The 15290-nt window shown below is 44.6% G+C and overlaps 1 protein-coding gene across 5 annotated transcripts in view; it reads right to left on the bottom strand.

Moving 5' to 3' along the window:
• The window catches only part of etv4 (ETS variant transcription factor 4), a 46579-nt gene that overhangs the window by 16318 nt on the left and 14971 nt on the right, over window positions 1-15290 (bottom strand). The window contains exons 1-4 of one of the 5 annotated variants that reach the window (XM_047610075.1): window positions 13863-14043; window positions 12608-12698; window positions 12363-12410; window positions 7115-7168 (exon numbers count right to left, since the gene is read on the bottom strand). In XM_047610075.1, the coding sequence (XP_047466031.1) occupies window positions 7115-7168; window positions 12363-12410; window positions 12608-12698; window positions 13863-13901 (232 nt within the window). In that variant the 5' untranslated portion in view covers window positions 13902-14043. Of the gene's footprint in view, window positions 1-7114; window positions 7169-12362; window positions 12411-12607; window positions 12699-12865; window positions 13063-13237; window positions 13468-13862; window positions 14044-15290 lie in introns of those variants that run through there. The other 4 variants (XM_047610076.1, XM_047610074.1, XM_047610078.1 and 1 more) reach the window with 4 other exon arrangements.

Here is a 15290-nt window from a genome sequence, read left to right as displayed (position 1 = left end):
TACTTTCCGAGCAAAGAAATGACTGAGGGAAGGAAAACGGAACTTTATTTAATAATTAAGTTCCACTTTCTTGGTAGTATCAAGGGATTGCAGTTTAATCACTAAACGTTCTGACATCTCATGTTTTCCCTACTGTCCACTTCACTTTCAATTGTGCAGCGTCGGCTCTTTATAAATGGCCATTGACCAGTCATAAATCTGACCGGCCCACTGCTGTTTAGCGGACCCGGTACAATACATCCCCGTCTCGGGACGTGCGCGGCGAGAGGGACATCCCGTCGCAGGCGAGGGGTGGATGTAATTAATCTGGCACAATATTGACTCCTCACTCAAGATCCCTCAGCCCCCCAATATAGCTGTCCCCTCTTAATGTTTAATGTAGAGATCGATCCAGCCCCACGCCGTTACTGAAATGATATAATGAACTGCCCACCGGGATGATCGTGGACGCGAGGGGAAGGGTGTGCGCGCCTTTATGTGCGCCTCAGAGGTGGAAGCCGCCTTATCAGAAAGAGATAACGCACGGAAAGGCCGGGACACCTTGCCTGAAATTATCAGCGAACATGCCACATCCACAGTTCTTCCCGCGCTTCTCGTAACCCCCCGCGCCCTCCCTTTCACCCTCTCTCGGCTTCTCGATCGGGATCTCGACCGTAATGCTAAACGGCACGTTCTGACCCGCTCTTGCCCCTCTCCTTCCCCTATCAGCCCTTCAAGCTGATTTATCTGCTCTTTATCTTTATCAAGTCATCTATCAACCCTCTCCATCTCCTCCTACTCCGCTCCTGGATCAGCGAGGATCGATATCGCCGCACACTGGCTCTCAGTTCACTCTACACACCTTCTGGTCTGTGTCAGCAGGTCACTATACGTCGCGGCTACCTCTTCCGCTCACGTGCAGTGCGGGTTTAGTGCGTTGACGCTGTATGTGGGTGTCCGGTTGACTGAGGAGCAACACAAACAGATCTGAAGGGGATAAATTTGTAGGGGCTTTGTTAACAATTTACTGGAAACATCACGGCGCTGCCACAATTAAACAAGACAGGAAGAAACATCGACAAGAAACAAAGGGGAATTCTAGAAACAAACGCGTTTACAAAAGGCAACACAGAATAGTTGTGCACATTCCCCCCCTCCCACCACGCTTGGAGGGATTCCTGGTGTGAACTTGCCTTTCATCCAGACAATTAAAACCATGTATACCCAATGTGGGGCCATGGTGCAGAAAAAAACTATTTATCCACGATAACCACAGATTTACACCAACCCTCTCAGTCCAATTTAAAATTCCATCCGATCAGTCTTTCTGACTGAGGTGGTTACGTGATGCATTTTTCTTCTGGCTGAGCTTTAATTCTGATTATTAGAGTCCTTGAATACGCAGAAAGTGACTGTTTTGGAAAGTTACGAAAAATAGTTTGAATTTGTGATTTCATTTGGTACGATAAAAAAGGAAACAATGGGAAGACTTGAGCATAGATCTTCAACGTTTTTCAGGCTAAGGACCCCAAACTGATGGAGAGATTAAGTAGGGACCCCTACCTACTATATGTGTTCTATATTAAACTATTTATAAATATACATCACTATTTTGCATTGAATATTATGAGCTATCCTCTATCCCTTTACTAAAGTTGGATTCATGTTAATGTGTATTTAAAGAAATTTAAATTTGTGGAGAAAACTATATATACATATATATATAAAAATATCTAATCAACTAAAAATTTGCGACCCCCCTGCAGTACCTCCGTGGGCCCCCTGTTTAGGACCTATGCACTAGAACATAGTTTAACACGGAAAGTTGGTCTGGAGTCTCTCTGTTGGGGAACTGTTCATGCTCCTGCAAGGATCTGACGGGCCAATCAAATCCTTGTGGGCGGGGTTTGTGCAATGATGGCCGAAAGTGTAGCTGCCACATGTGTCACCTGTGCGCCATAGATTTCATTTCTTCACAACAAAATGACTCTGATTGATTGGAGGGCTATCGAATTGTGAGTGGAGGTATTTTTACTTTGGTTGAAACACGGCCCATAATGAAATCCAAATTAACTGTTCCCAGAGTCAGACTTCACATCTTATGGTTGTTTGGGTAATAATTTTACCACCTGTCAAGTTTGCTTTCCAATTCTTAGACCTCGCTAATTGTTGTAATCTTATTCCCTCTCAGGTGGATAACGGCCACAACTAGGCTAAGACCCAAGCTGTAAGTAACTGGGATTACCCTAACAAGCAACATGCCCAGACTGGACACCATCACGGTTCTGTGTGTACGTTTCACACACTTTTAGTGACCACTCCAGCTGCAGCTACAGTCATTTTAACGACCTCGTCTCCTTCTCCTTCCCCGCTGCAGAGAGCAGAGCCGTGACCGAGTAAACAGGCAGAAACGCGCCCGACATTCGATGCACATGGACATCACAGGGATGCACCAGCGCACACAAACTCTCTTTTCCTTGCACAAACACCTCCCCTCGCTCTCCTGTAATAAAACACACACTGCAGCCCATTCACAAAGCTCTGCCGCTGACACTCGGGCTGCGCTGCCTGGCTCAAATCCCCGCGGCCCCCCTGGCTTTGACAGGGCTGTTCTGAATCAACACGGCGAAGTTCAGCTTTTTACCTCCCCGCTGGAAGCCGTTAAAGTCCTTTCAGTGCGAATGCCGGGCCATTACAAACTCATTTCGGTGGATACGAGTGACTAAAAGATTACTAAATAATACTGAAATGACCTTTGTGCCGCTGCCACGCCTGTGTTTTTTTCCCAACTGAAACTCAATTAAAACCAAATATGTTCACATCAAACATGTGATTGAAACTCCAGCGAATAAATATGAAGCAACTGGAGAGCATTTATCTTCACTAGGTAGAGCAGGTCTCATAAAATGATACCTTGAAAAGAACATTGTAGTCAGAGAAAGGCTGACAGAAAAATGGCCCCGCGCTTCTCTTAGGTGTCGTTAGCGGCGGAATAACTCATGTCAATGTCATGAATGAAGGTTTACTCCCCTTAACTCAATGTGCTGCCTCAGCCAGTCTTTCACAACCAGCCCATTCATAAAACTGCAGGGCTGAAGTTTGTGTGTAAAGAGAATCTGTATGTGTGTGTGTGTGTGTGTGTGTGTGTGTGTGTGTGTGTGTGTGCGTGCGCGTGCGTGCGTGCGTGCGTGCGTGCGTGCGCGCGTGTGTGTGCCGCTGCAGTCGAAGCGTGTTTATGTGCGCACATGAGAGGCTGTCAAAAGAAATCATCTGTTCACGTAAGAGAAATCAACCATTTTACCCATAAACAAAACAAAATGCCACAATAAACACAGTCCTGAAAGAAGCCTTGCCCTCCCCAGAGCGAGCCAGCCAGCCAGCCAGCCAGCCAGCGGTATCTGTGCACGTCTGGCAGGCACCTGGCTGTTTTTGCACACTTTGTTGCATAGCAGCTGTATTTTGGAAAGTGGAGAACACAGAGACGCATGTTTCTCTTTTGGGGAAAGAAGGAGTTGGTTTTTTTTTTTTTTTTTTTGAGGGGAGAGAGGAGGGGGGTGCTTGATTCAACCCATCGCCCCACGCTCCAAATAGGGCCTGATTGGACCAGTTCGGATCCAGAAAAACAACCCAAACAAGAGGGAGGCTGTGAATTCATGACAAAGCAGAACACGCAGAGCCAGAGGGACGCGCTGCTGGGAGGATTCGGTTAAGAGCTGGGTTACTGCAAATCTTTATTCTTTCGTTTCCCTTTTTTTTTCATCAACAGAAAAAAACGGCTTAAATCACTTTTGAGGCAATTACGCAAACACATAAGCCAACTTTTAGGAATTTATTGATATATATATTTGTTTTTCTTTTCTAGTTTGTTAGTCTGACAACTAGGACATTTTACATATAAATTGAGACATTTTTCCCAATTTTAGACCAAACAAATAAGAGATTAATCATGCATCCTTGCTTTTTTTAGTAATATAAATGCACCAAAATGTTTAGTTTTGGTTAAGGTTAGGGTAGTTTTTTGGGCCTGCTTTTTCATGCGCACTAGTATTCAGTTAATAATCCAAATAACAGCCCAGTCAGAATAAAAATGCCTCACGATTTCTGTATAGATAATAGAAAAATATTAAACACTGTCTGGTTCTCTCTGGTTGAGTTTCCAGGAGGGACAGAAACCTGGAGGTCGAAAAACAACCACTTCTTCAAACAAGTGCTGGAAAAGATGAAGGAAGCCAGGATCCAACAAAGTTCAAAACTTGGTTCCATCTCAGTCGTCCTCTACTAATGAATTATTTTAGTTTTGTCAGTAAAGTGGAAAAAAAAAACTCTTCTTCCATTCTATTTCTGCCAGGTTCGATGCTTTGCATTGAGCAGAACTACTTTGTAAACAAAGTTTTATCCTGGTTGGCGTTTTGGGCCGTGTAAACACACATCCGATCATTTTATTCAGTGTCCATGTGAACAGCTGAGTTGAAATCGGATACAATAAAAAGTGGATTTTGAAGCCCTCGTCGCCGCCTCCTCCTCTCCTTTCTCTCCCTCGCTAAACTCGCGCTCCGAAAAAAAAAGAACTGTAACGGCATTCTATAGCCACAACTTCCTATATAATTACTGCAAGGCCCAAAACTAAACAATCGTCCCACACAGCTCTAAAATCACTGGATTAGTTCACATCTTGGAACGCTCAATGTGTGTGTGCGCAGGGAGAGACGGAGAGAGAGGTAGGGAGAAAAGGGAAAGGGGAGGGAGGGTGAGTCCAGATTTTTAAATTTGACTTAGTTTGTACAGACACAGGAAGGGAGGGAGGGGTTTGGAGTATCCACTTGGAGAGCGGGGTTAAGAGAGAGAGAGAGCGAGAGGGGGGTGGGGGGGGGGGTCTGTAGTACTGTAGGGCTTTTTTATGAATGAAGACTGGAGGAGAGAACAGCAGAGGACTGAGAGGGAGAAAGCAAGAGAGAGGGGGGAGGGAGAGGCACACTTCCTTTTACGCACACAGGGAAGAAAATTTATGAATGGGTCACATCTCTCGAGCTGCTTCAAGTGTAAACAACATACTTGGACAAAGGAGAACAAGCTCTCAGCGCAGGCAAAGCCTTCGCTCGAAACTTGCGCTGCCGACACACACAAAAACTAAAGCTGCGACACGTCCAAACTATTTTAATTAAGTATGAGCGCCATAAATTTGACTGACACCTCCATGTGCTTCCTCCCCGCAGGCAGGGCACAGACAAAAGGATCTGTCCGACTGCCTAGCGTCAGGCGAGGATAACCCCCCGAAGGTGCTGTCAGCGCCGAGAAACAAACATCAGGCCTGAACCTTGAGAAGATTAAACTCCTTAATTTGAGACATCGGCCACATCAGCCCAGTGGAAGGGAAGTAAAAACGTGCAGCGCCGTTATCACCGGTGGCTGAATTACCTTTAAAACACACACACGAGCAGGTCGTCAAGTACATAAAAAGCCTGCGTGTTTGCATAACCTTCCCTCGGAGGCGGCCCGCAGTCAGAGCGCTGCTTGTCGGAGAGAATGGGCCAGATGAGATGGATTTACCAGATGTGCAGGTATTGCACAATCCCCTCCTTTGCCCTCTCCCCTTCTCTGACCAGCATTCCAACATGTCCCAGTGCTCTCCCGCCTCTCCCACCCTCTTTCCATCTCTCTGCCCTTGTTCCGGCGACACCACACCCATGCAGGTAACAACTTGACTCGGTAAACAACGATGTTTAATTTTTAGCAGGGCGCCCTTTTCAACGCAAGCCTCAATTATATCCCGGTCACCGGGGATTAGGGCTTTTCTTTGTGCTTTTTTTTTTTCTTTTCTTCTTTTTTTTTTTTGAGTTTCCAAAACAGGTGAGTCACCTGTTTTTAAGCCTGAGAATGCTTTCGGCGTAGTACGGAGCTCTTATGCTTATGACAGACACATACAGGCTCAAGAAGAAATTACTTTCTTATAAAGCTGCTTGTCGGTTTCAATTTTTCCTGAGTCAAAGCTGAATAGAGATGCTCTGGGAGATACTCTGGAGCTGGACTCTGTTTCTATTGACTCTGATCAGCAGGGAGACTGTCTGTCAACGCGGGAGTGTCTCTGTTGTGTATAAGTGAGCTGCCCGTCAAACTGAAGCCCCCCTGACCCTGCAAATCATACCCGGGTCAACCGTTAGCAGAGGCCTGACAGCTGATTGGCTGACAGGCCAGGAGGTTAAGTAGACACGACCTCTACATGCCCCAGGGTTCATCTGCACTTCCTCCTGCGCATTATTTGACAACGGACAGAGACAATGTTGCACTGGGCATGTGTCACCGGATTGGGACTTGGAGATAGTTAAATCGCACGATGTTTGCACACAAAAGACGCGCGGGTTCAATCGGAGGAAGTGCCTCTGAGTGGCCCTGAAAGCTGCCGGTTTTACTTTGGGGACGGGATTATTCTCAGCGTCCTCTTTTAGTCGCATTTCAGTGTCATTGCTAAAGATGGACAAGTCTCCGATGTGTTGAATGGGGACAAGGGGAGGTGGGGGGGGGGTGTTTGCAGAGGAGACACGTACTCCCACCCAGATCCTGAATCGCCATTGTTAGCGCGACAAGAAAGGGAAACTCATTCAAATGGGCGCTCAGATGTGCAGCCCAGGAATTTGCTTTTCCATTTTACACCTTCCGATGTGCACAAAGGGCCATCTTTGTACCTGGACCCTGAATTATTTTTTACTGGTTTCCTGGGTCGTACCCATTCAGCTTTTCAAAGGCATGCAAATGTGTGACATTAGCCCGACAATGCCAGCACCCAAATTCACTCCACGGCGACTGGGTCATTAGACCTTCTGTTTCTGCATAGCTTTGCCTGCCAAAGAGATTACTGTAACATCAGCGAGTTACAGTATCCTCACCTAAGCCTGTGGCGGCTTCGCAGCCAAAACCCGACCGCTGCGTTCACCCTTCCCCTTTTCTCATGACATGCATGCTTTAGCTGGAATTACACCAGCTGGTTGAATCTGAAAGACGCGCGTGGCTGCCCGCGCACAGGCCTGCGCGTTACACGGATCAATATCTGAACGGCGAACATATCCGATCTGCGTGAGCAATATGCTGCTCAGTATCACATGCAGAACATTCAAAGGACATAGAAACTGAGGGTACTCACAGTTCTCAGAATGGAAATCAGGAACAAACTGTTCATCACTGTCAGGAACCTGAGCTGGAATTAGAAGAGACAAACACGATTATGACATCATTATTATCATCATTATTATATTCTGGACTAAATTTGACCTCTCCCTGGCTCTGCTTTCATTATCATTGTTCTGCTTTCTCTTCCTTGAAATCTGAGTCAGAGTCAGGCAGGGCTTCATTCAGGTGACCTTCACGACATGATTCGTGCAGCATGCCAGCTCTTTCCCCCCGTCCATAGATCAATTCACAAGAACACGAGGCTCCTGGACGGCATCGCAGACGTGAACCTCCTGCCAACCTGGTCTCGTGAAGAGTTTAACATTTCTTGGAAGTATTGATTTAGCTCAGATAAAAAAAAAAAAAAAAAAAAAAAGATAGAGAAAGGGCATTTTGAGAATGAATCACCCCATGCATTAGTCGGACTTTTGCGCTGCGAAGTCATCAAGCGTGGAGAAGTTGTTTATCATCTTGGTTTATTAAAAAAAAAAAAAAAAAATCTTCTTGCTCCCATCATTTGTGACTACCACACATGTAGCTACTTTCCTGTTTACTCAAGCTAGTCAGACTTCTACACACAACCGTTTCGTGTTTGTGCTACGGCCGCTAACCAGTTTGCACTGCAGTAATCCGGATGGTTGAAACAGGCCATTCTGGATAAACGAGTGAGGGGAATCTGTCAGGCGGTGTGCGAGAAACCAGCTATTTGGATTCGGCCTTTTCTTTGTCCCCGAAAAAGTGTTGGGGACTGAAGTGTCTGAGAGCAGTCTGGATTTCATCTGCTGCGCGGATGAGGAATCTTTCAGTCAAACTAGAAGCGGATGGAAAATTAGAAAACTGCACTGAAAGCAAGAGGAGAAGTGGAGGAGTGAAGCGAGAGTGACGTGAGGTTGAAGCAGACCTATTTGTCAGCGGCTGTGTTTACACAGACACAAGTGTTCCACTAGTAATTTGAATAAAAACGCCTCACGCAACCACCTCAGTCAGAACGGAGAGGCCCGATCGGATTGAAATGGGATTCAATAGGGAAATATTAGGTCCTAAGAACCATGTAAACACTTGATCTGGTTCTTTCTGCTCCCGTTCGCCGTACTTGGGCATGGAAGTAATAAAACAAGTTACTGAAGCAAGACAAAGAAAAGAAGACTAAATCCGTGTAGGTAGCAATGTTGAAGACGTGGAAAAATCTGGGCCAACAAATTTAGGGGAGAAAAAAAAACGTATTTTATATGATAAAGTTCTATTTGCATTGATTTTTGGGACATGGAAACACCTTCCTGACATTGTGTAAGTTTCCCTTGCGCCTGTTAAACAGTTGTGACTCATCAGAGAGTGGACATGGGCCTTCTGATTGTGGTGTCTGGTGACAGAATCTGTGGGGGTTAGTGGGGGGCCTGTGGGTCCTACAGACTGAGGGGAGGCTCCTCTACAAAAAGTCCACACGTTTCCTAGCAGAACATTGCGTTACCACAAGATGGTCAATGCTGTCAGTGGTTGTAATATTGTGGCTGATCGATGTATGCGTCAAGAAACATTGTACAGCCAGTTTACCACATATATATAAATATATATATATTTTTACAAGCCAATACAGTGATGTGTGACAACTCTATTTCATCTACTGGTTCCTCATCTAGAATCTCTAGGAGTGAATACCAAAGCCCAGGTGCAGCAGAGCTATACAGACGCCATTGTATCACTCCTTTTAGGAATCCCATTCACAATTATCCTTTTAGAGCCTTGGGTCGCACAAACACATCTGCAAAGCCTAAATCATTTGACTGCCAACACCCTACCAGGGGGGTGAGGAGGTCACATTCACCCACTGAGCCTCGAGAGCGCTGGCATTTCTACCCTCCTCGAATTAATGACCTAACCCCTGATCGTGGAGCAGAACCAAACTTTTTAATCTGGCAACGCTCCAAACGCACAAAGTTTTTAAGCGTTTTCCACTGCTCGCGACACACACACTTACGTCATGGTACAACCTAACTGCTAAGGAAAATTTGATGGCTATCATTAAATATCGCAAACGCAATCAGGGTTGTAATGGGCCACAAAAAACGCACACTGTAGCTACTCGAGTGCCATTTACAACGGGGACAAAGGGCCCTCTTTGTTTTTGACAGAATTATTTGCGTTTTCACCTCTAGAAACAACATCTGCAGAACGCGCTGCGACTCTGCAACAAGATCTTTGATTGTAACCTCACCCGAGAACCAAAATCTGACCCAGCGTTTAACCTCAACGGCCTCTTCTGTCTTACTTCATCCAGACAAGGCAGAAACTCAAACTCAAAGAGAGAGAGAGAGGGAGAGAGAGAGAAAACGCAACAGAGACAGAGGGCAAAAAGAGGAAATAAGAAATTCAAATCCACTTTCTTGTCACACTCCTCCTTCCTGCGAAGAGGAAACCGGATGACTCCGTTTTGGAGCATGTTCTGATAAATGACATCGATTTCTTATATAAAGCAGCATCCTGCGGTTTACTATACCATAATAATATTACCCCCTTTTAACTTTTCTGTCTTTTGCCCTCAGGTGGGGGATAAAGCTGCTGTGTGAGACAGAGCAGGGGCCAATATTTAGTTCTGCAGATCCAACAATCAATCATTTCAACTAGTTTCAACATGTCCAAAGCGGAACACGCTGGACCTCATAAAGACGCAGGAGAAGAGAAACATAAATGGTGAGCGTCAGACGTTATCGCAGCCCCGGTGTAAGTTTGTGTCTGCGCACTTTCCTGTGTGTGTATGCGTGTGTGTGTGTGTGTGTGTGTGTGTATGGGCGCTCGGATCTGATTCGTTTCCAGGAACACCTCGTCAGGGGCTTTGAGATGCAAGTCAGCACAAGAAGGAAAGTGTGTTTATACGAGCACAGACGCATGTTCTCCCTGATGCTTCCAGGCACCCTGAATGACTTTTTTTCCCCCCCCTCCTTTCCCAGTGGGAGATCCTGGGAGGAGCTAAGCAGCCGCAGTCGTATAAACCTAAAGGCCAAAAATGAGACAAGATGTGACAAGCTCCTGAACTGTCTCCATTCAGTACTTCGCCCTTTCTGTCTGTCTCCTGCTTCCGCTCTGCCATGGCAGAAAAGAAGAAGAAGAAGAAAAAGAAAAAAAAAAAAAAAAACTCCCTCCAGCTAACCAGCCTTTTACAACCTCGGTGAATCCCTCACAACTGCAATCAGTCATGATAAGGTCTTTAATTAATGCAACAGGAAAGGAGAGGTCTTAGTCGGGGAAGCAGAAAACAAGCCAGTACTTAGGGTTAAGTAACACTTTGATAAAGTTGCACTTCCATCTTTCTGTCTTTTTTTTTTTTTTGTCTCGTTCACCCTTTGTGACTCAACAATAAGCCGCGGCATGATCTGTATATTCAAAAGGCCGGTTTATCTAATTATAGAAACCTCCAGTTTTTCATGGATTTGCCTCAGGATCTGGGATTTTTACCTTCAGCCCAATACAATGCAGGCAAATACAATTTAAGTGGCGGTGCTTACTCGTGTCTGAATGCTAAATTCAAAGTGTCTCTGCTGCTCTGTATAATCCAGAGAACAAACACACTGTTGACAGTTTTCAAAAGCTTTTAGCACCACAAACTATATCCTTTAAAAAAAAAAAAAAAAAAAAAAAAAAAAAAGTTAAAAAGGAGTGGGAATAGATGCAGTTTGGGTGAACTAAGCCCTTACGTGTGGTCTTTAACAGCTAAACCTGTGAATACAAATAGCCTCCGACTTTGAAGCGACACCCATTGTTGCACTTTTATTGGTCTCCTTTGTCTGCCTGGTGTGAAGTGAACTTGCTGCTTTTTTTGACGCTGCATGAGAAAAGGTGCGAAATCCGACGTGGATACGGCATTGTTGGTTAAACAGTGGCCGTTCAGAGAGCGGGTTCCCTAAATGCAACCGCCTCCACAGCGTCTCTGAGGCTTCACTTCCCTAATTTGGAGGATTTGCTGCAAATTCTGTGAATGACTCAAGAGTCAATACTGGGTCCAACCACACTGTGTTAAAGTGTCTTTCTAAGGCAGTGTGTCAGAAAAATGAAATTCTGCTTTGCATAACAGAGCACCACCCATACACTGGACACTCACTTTGTGAGGGAAAACTCTTATATCCCATAAGTGAGACACGTTTCAAAGCACAGCAGAGTCTTTGGAGCAATAATTTGTATCCGTTCTTTCCACATAGAAATTTAAATCATCAACCCTTAAAAACTAAGAATAAGCAAAGACTCTTAATTTGACAAAAAGTGCTCAAGAGGCTCCAACTTTCCACGCCACTCCTGTGTGAGTTACTTACAGAACCACTACAATTCCACAGCAATATCACAGCAAGCTGCTTTCTAGGGGCAAAATTTGCACAGGAGCTGTTCAAGAAACCTCAATATGAGGGTTTATCTGGTCGGTGTGGTTCCCTTTAGAACACACATGTCAAAAAAAAAAAAAAAAAAAGAAGTGGCATTTGCCTTTAAGACCTCCACATCAAAGCAACAAAATTCACACCTCCTGATGCAGTTCCCCTTTTTACTTGCAGCTTTAAAACCCACCTCTGTCCTTTCACGGCTGTGCCCCGGGTTAAAACCAAAAAATACACAGTGACTCAAGGCCTGTGTTGTTCCCCCCCTCTTGACGTACAGTATAATTACTCTATTGAGGCTCACGTCATCCGAGTCCCTATTAAGTCTACTACTAGCTGACAATTGCCTCCAACTGGGCCTCATTTCACTGCTATGTGCCCCTTTTGAGTGACACAAGCCAAATAGCATGTTTGTTTGCATTGGCTGGCCGGCTGGCACGCACTCCACATGCCAACATGGCCAAAATAGGATATGCTCAAAGCTAATAATGTCCCGTCTGTGTTCACTGTGGCTGCCTTTCTTTTTGGTTTATGAGCATGTGTGTTGCATCAGAAGATTTGGGCTTACCCCAACGAGACTCTGCATGGCTGCTAAACTGAGGAGCTCATCTCTTTTTTAAAAAAAATAAATAAAAGTTTCATAAAAAAAAAAACTTCAATAAAAAGGGCATTAAAGAGACTTTGTTGTATCATTCTTGGACTCAAATAAAACCGGGAACATCCAGAGAATGCTGATTGTGCAGGAGAGACCAAATAAAGTACGGTTCAGTCTTTTTATTTTTCCTTCATGTCATCAACCCTCTGAGCCATTGCACAAATTAACCAGAAATTAAAAACGTAAAGCAGCCTTCAGGCATGTCTCACCTTCTGTGAGCCACGTCTCTTGGAGTTGGCTTAAATCCTGGAAGAGGTCTAGAAAGAAAGAAAGAAAGAAAGACTGTTTAATCAACAAAGCCGCCACTTATCATATATTATACTTTAAACTTTAGATATTTGCCTTGAAATTCAAAGGCTGAGCTAAGACACACACTGACATTGCCTGGAGCTTGACACTGTGTGTAAACATCATGTAAAAAGAGACCAGAGGCCAAAACCGTGAACTACTTTACCTTCAGATTCCTGAGGGGGTAATTCTGTGTCCATGTATTTCCTTTTCGCTGCCATCAACAGTCTATTTAGGGGCCCATTTCCTTGCGACTTCTGCAGAACATGTTCACAGAAGTGAGAAACAGGGTCCAGCAGGGCATTTAAAGCACATCAATGTCAAGTGAAATAAAAAGAAAACACGCGTGAAGTGATGCATTTAATAAATATTATTAATAATAAAAATATTAACAATGCGTAATGGGATATAAACGAGAGCCTACTGCAGCATGCGAGCACCAAGCTCAAACACATTGTGGAGCAAATCTTGGAAAAACAAACGCGCTGTTTGCGTCTGAGCCGAGTGACCATTTGGCACACAGCGACGCGCTCCTCAGCTCAAATATCTCCCCAAAGAAACCCGCCGATAAACATTACGCGATGCAGAACATGCCATCGTTTGTACTTTATGCGGATTTTTGGTTAGTTTTAAGCGGGGCGACAGGCAGTTTTCTGTCGCGCACACACACGCAGCTGCTTCAGCCAAAAAAAAAAAAAAAAAAAAAAAACTCGTGCAGACGATACGCGGAGAGAAATAAAACCATGAAGACGTTTCAAAAAAAGGCACGAAGTTAGAAGAGTTCATCCATACGTACATTTGCTAAAGTGTAAGGCACTTGCTGGTCCAAATATCCATCCATCTTATAATCCATCCGTTAACCGTTTGTGGTCATTTAGGCTGAGTTGAGTGAGGTCCACGCAGCCTGCAGGGAGAGAGGAGGGAGCGCTGCGCTTGTGAATGGAGCTGCGTGGAGGCTGCATGCATAATGAGCTCCATTCACAAAAAATGCCGAGGGGAAGTGATGGCGAGTGATTACCCAGCGGGCTGCGGCCCTCTTTACAAATCTCTCTCTTATTTATTTATTTTTAATGTCTCTGACGGACAGCTCGCCGCTTCATCTACAAGTTTCGGGTAGTTTTAAAAGCGCAATAAATAAACACAAATGTGCAGTTTTTTTTAGTTTCATTTGCTAAATACGACGCGTTTTCAAGTTTTAAAACAAGCCTCCCCATTCTTAAAACAAGTTTGAATCGTATGATTTGTTTGTAGCCTCTTTCTTGAACTTTTTTTTTGCCACGTTTGAGTGCCAGACTCTTTAGGAAGCAGTTGAGGGGAAACAGATGTTGCGTTTTTTTTGTTGTTGTTTTTCTTTTTTTTAATTTTTGTCGAGTCACACAAACAAAACCTTTACATTTCCAATATAAATTATTGATACAAACATTTACTTGAGTGCCGTTCACGTTGAAGCGTGGGGACATTTGAACGCCAGCTGTGCTGTCATTTCTGCTGCAGACGCGATTCTCGGAGATAATATGGAGACTTGCTTTCCTGGCCCGGACCAGCGGAGGCTCGTGATTGGTGGATTTCCTCTTTCAAGGGCTCGAATTTCTTTGCCTTTGTCCGGATGAATGCTCCGACTTATGAATGAAGTCTCGGTTCCCCCTGTGAGCCAATCAGAAACCCGGGCGCTCAGGATCCTAGCAACCGTGGGCGGAGCTTGCGCCGCGGCCGCCAATCAGCTCGCGGCAGTGCTGCGGGCTTTTCTACTGGATTTTCCAGTTGTTTTTCATTCACAAAAAAGAGAGAGAAGAGAAGAAGAAGAAAAAAAAAACCCGTCCATTCATAAAAACCTGCCCTGGCACGACAGTCCTGACATGTTTTTCTTCTTCTGCCGGGACAAACTCAAAGAACCTCACTTTGTTTACCTCGCTACGTGTCTCTGCCTCTGTGCTCGTGACGAGCTACAGGAGGAAACGGTGGCAGGAGCAACGCACATCAAAAACACGAGCTCCGAAAGTGACGCAGATAACTCAGGAACCCTTGCATTCTTGTGGTTTTAAGTCTGCACCAAAAAAAAAAACACAGGATTTAAAGCTCTTCTTGAAACTGTACATACACACACACACACACACACACACAAGCACGAACCCCTAAACAACGAAACAGTTTTTTAAAATTGTGAGTGGGCAGCAGAGACACAGGAAGCAAACTTCTGATGGGATTTGTGTTTAGTTTCAGCGAGATTCAGAGATATAACAATGAGCATTTGAAGAGCATGCAAACCCTCCACCTCCTCCTCCTCTTCCTTCTGTGGATATTCAGTCTTCATAAAGGGGGATAGTGTGCAGGTTATTTCCTGCTTAATGATATTTAGATGCACATTTAGATGTACACAACAGCCTGTAAATATTGCATCAGCCCAGCTCTGCATGGCCACCACTGAGCAGCTTCACTACAGAGCAGGACGGGCTCAAGGAAATTAAACATTACCGTTGTTTAGTAGCAGTTTTATTAGATTTAAGCCACTCTATAAAGTCTTCTGTTACCATATAGGCTTAGACAGAGACATGGTTCTTGAGCTATAGGCCCTAAGGTGGAGAACAAGAGGATTAAGTGAAAAAGATGGAAAGTCACAAAGGCTTCTCTTTTTTTTTTTACTGCATGTTTTTACAACCTTTGCGTGAGGTCAAATTGGATGTAATATAAGACATTTTCAGTTTTTAAAGTGATTTGTTTCCACCTCATTAGGCTCCTATATCTGTGGATATGAGGGTTACAGACCGCTGGTTATCTAATACAAAACATCCACATATCTCAATGAATTTAGTGCACAGATTCAGGTTGGATTCTATGTGACTGTTCTGATT

Source organism: Mugil cephalus, chromosome 16, assembly GCF_022458985.1.
Source record: "Mugil cephalus isolate CIBA_MC_2020 chromosome 16, CIBA_Mcephalus_1.1, whole genome shotgun sequence".
Taxonomy (NCBI): domain Eukaryota; kingdom Metazoa; phylum Chordata; class Actinopteri; order Mugiliformes; family Mugilidae; genus Mugil; species Mugil cephalus.
Note: the sequence above shows the minus strand (reverse complement) of the source record. Positions and strands in the feature narration are given on the sequence as shown.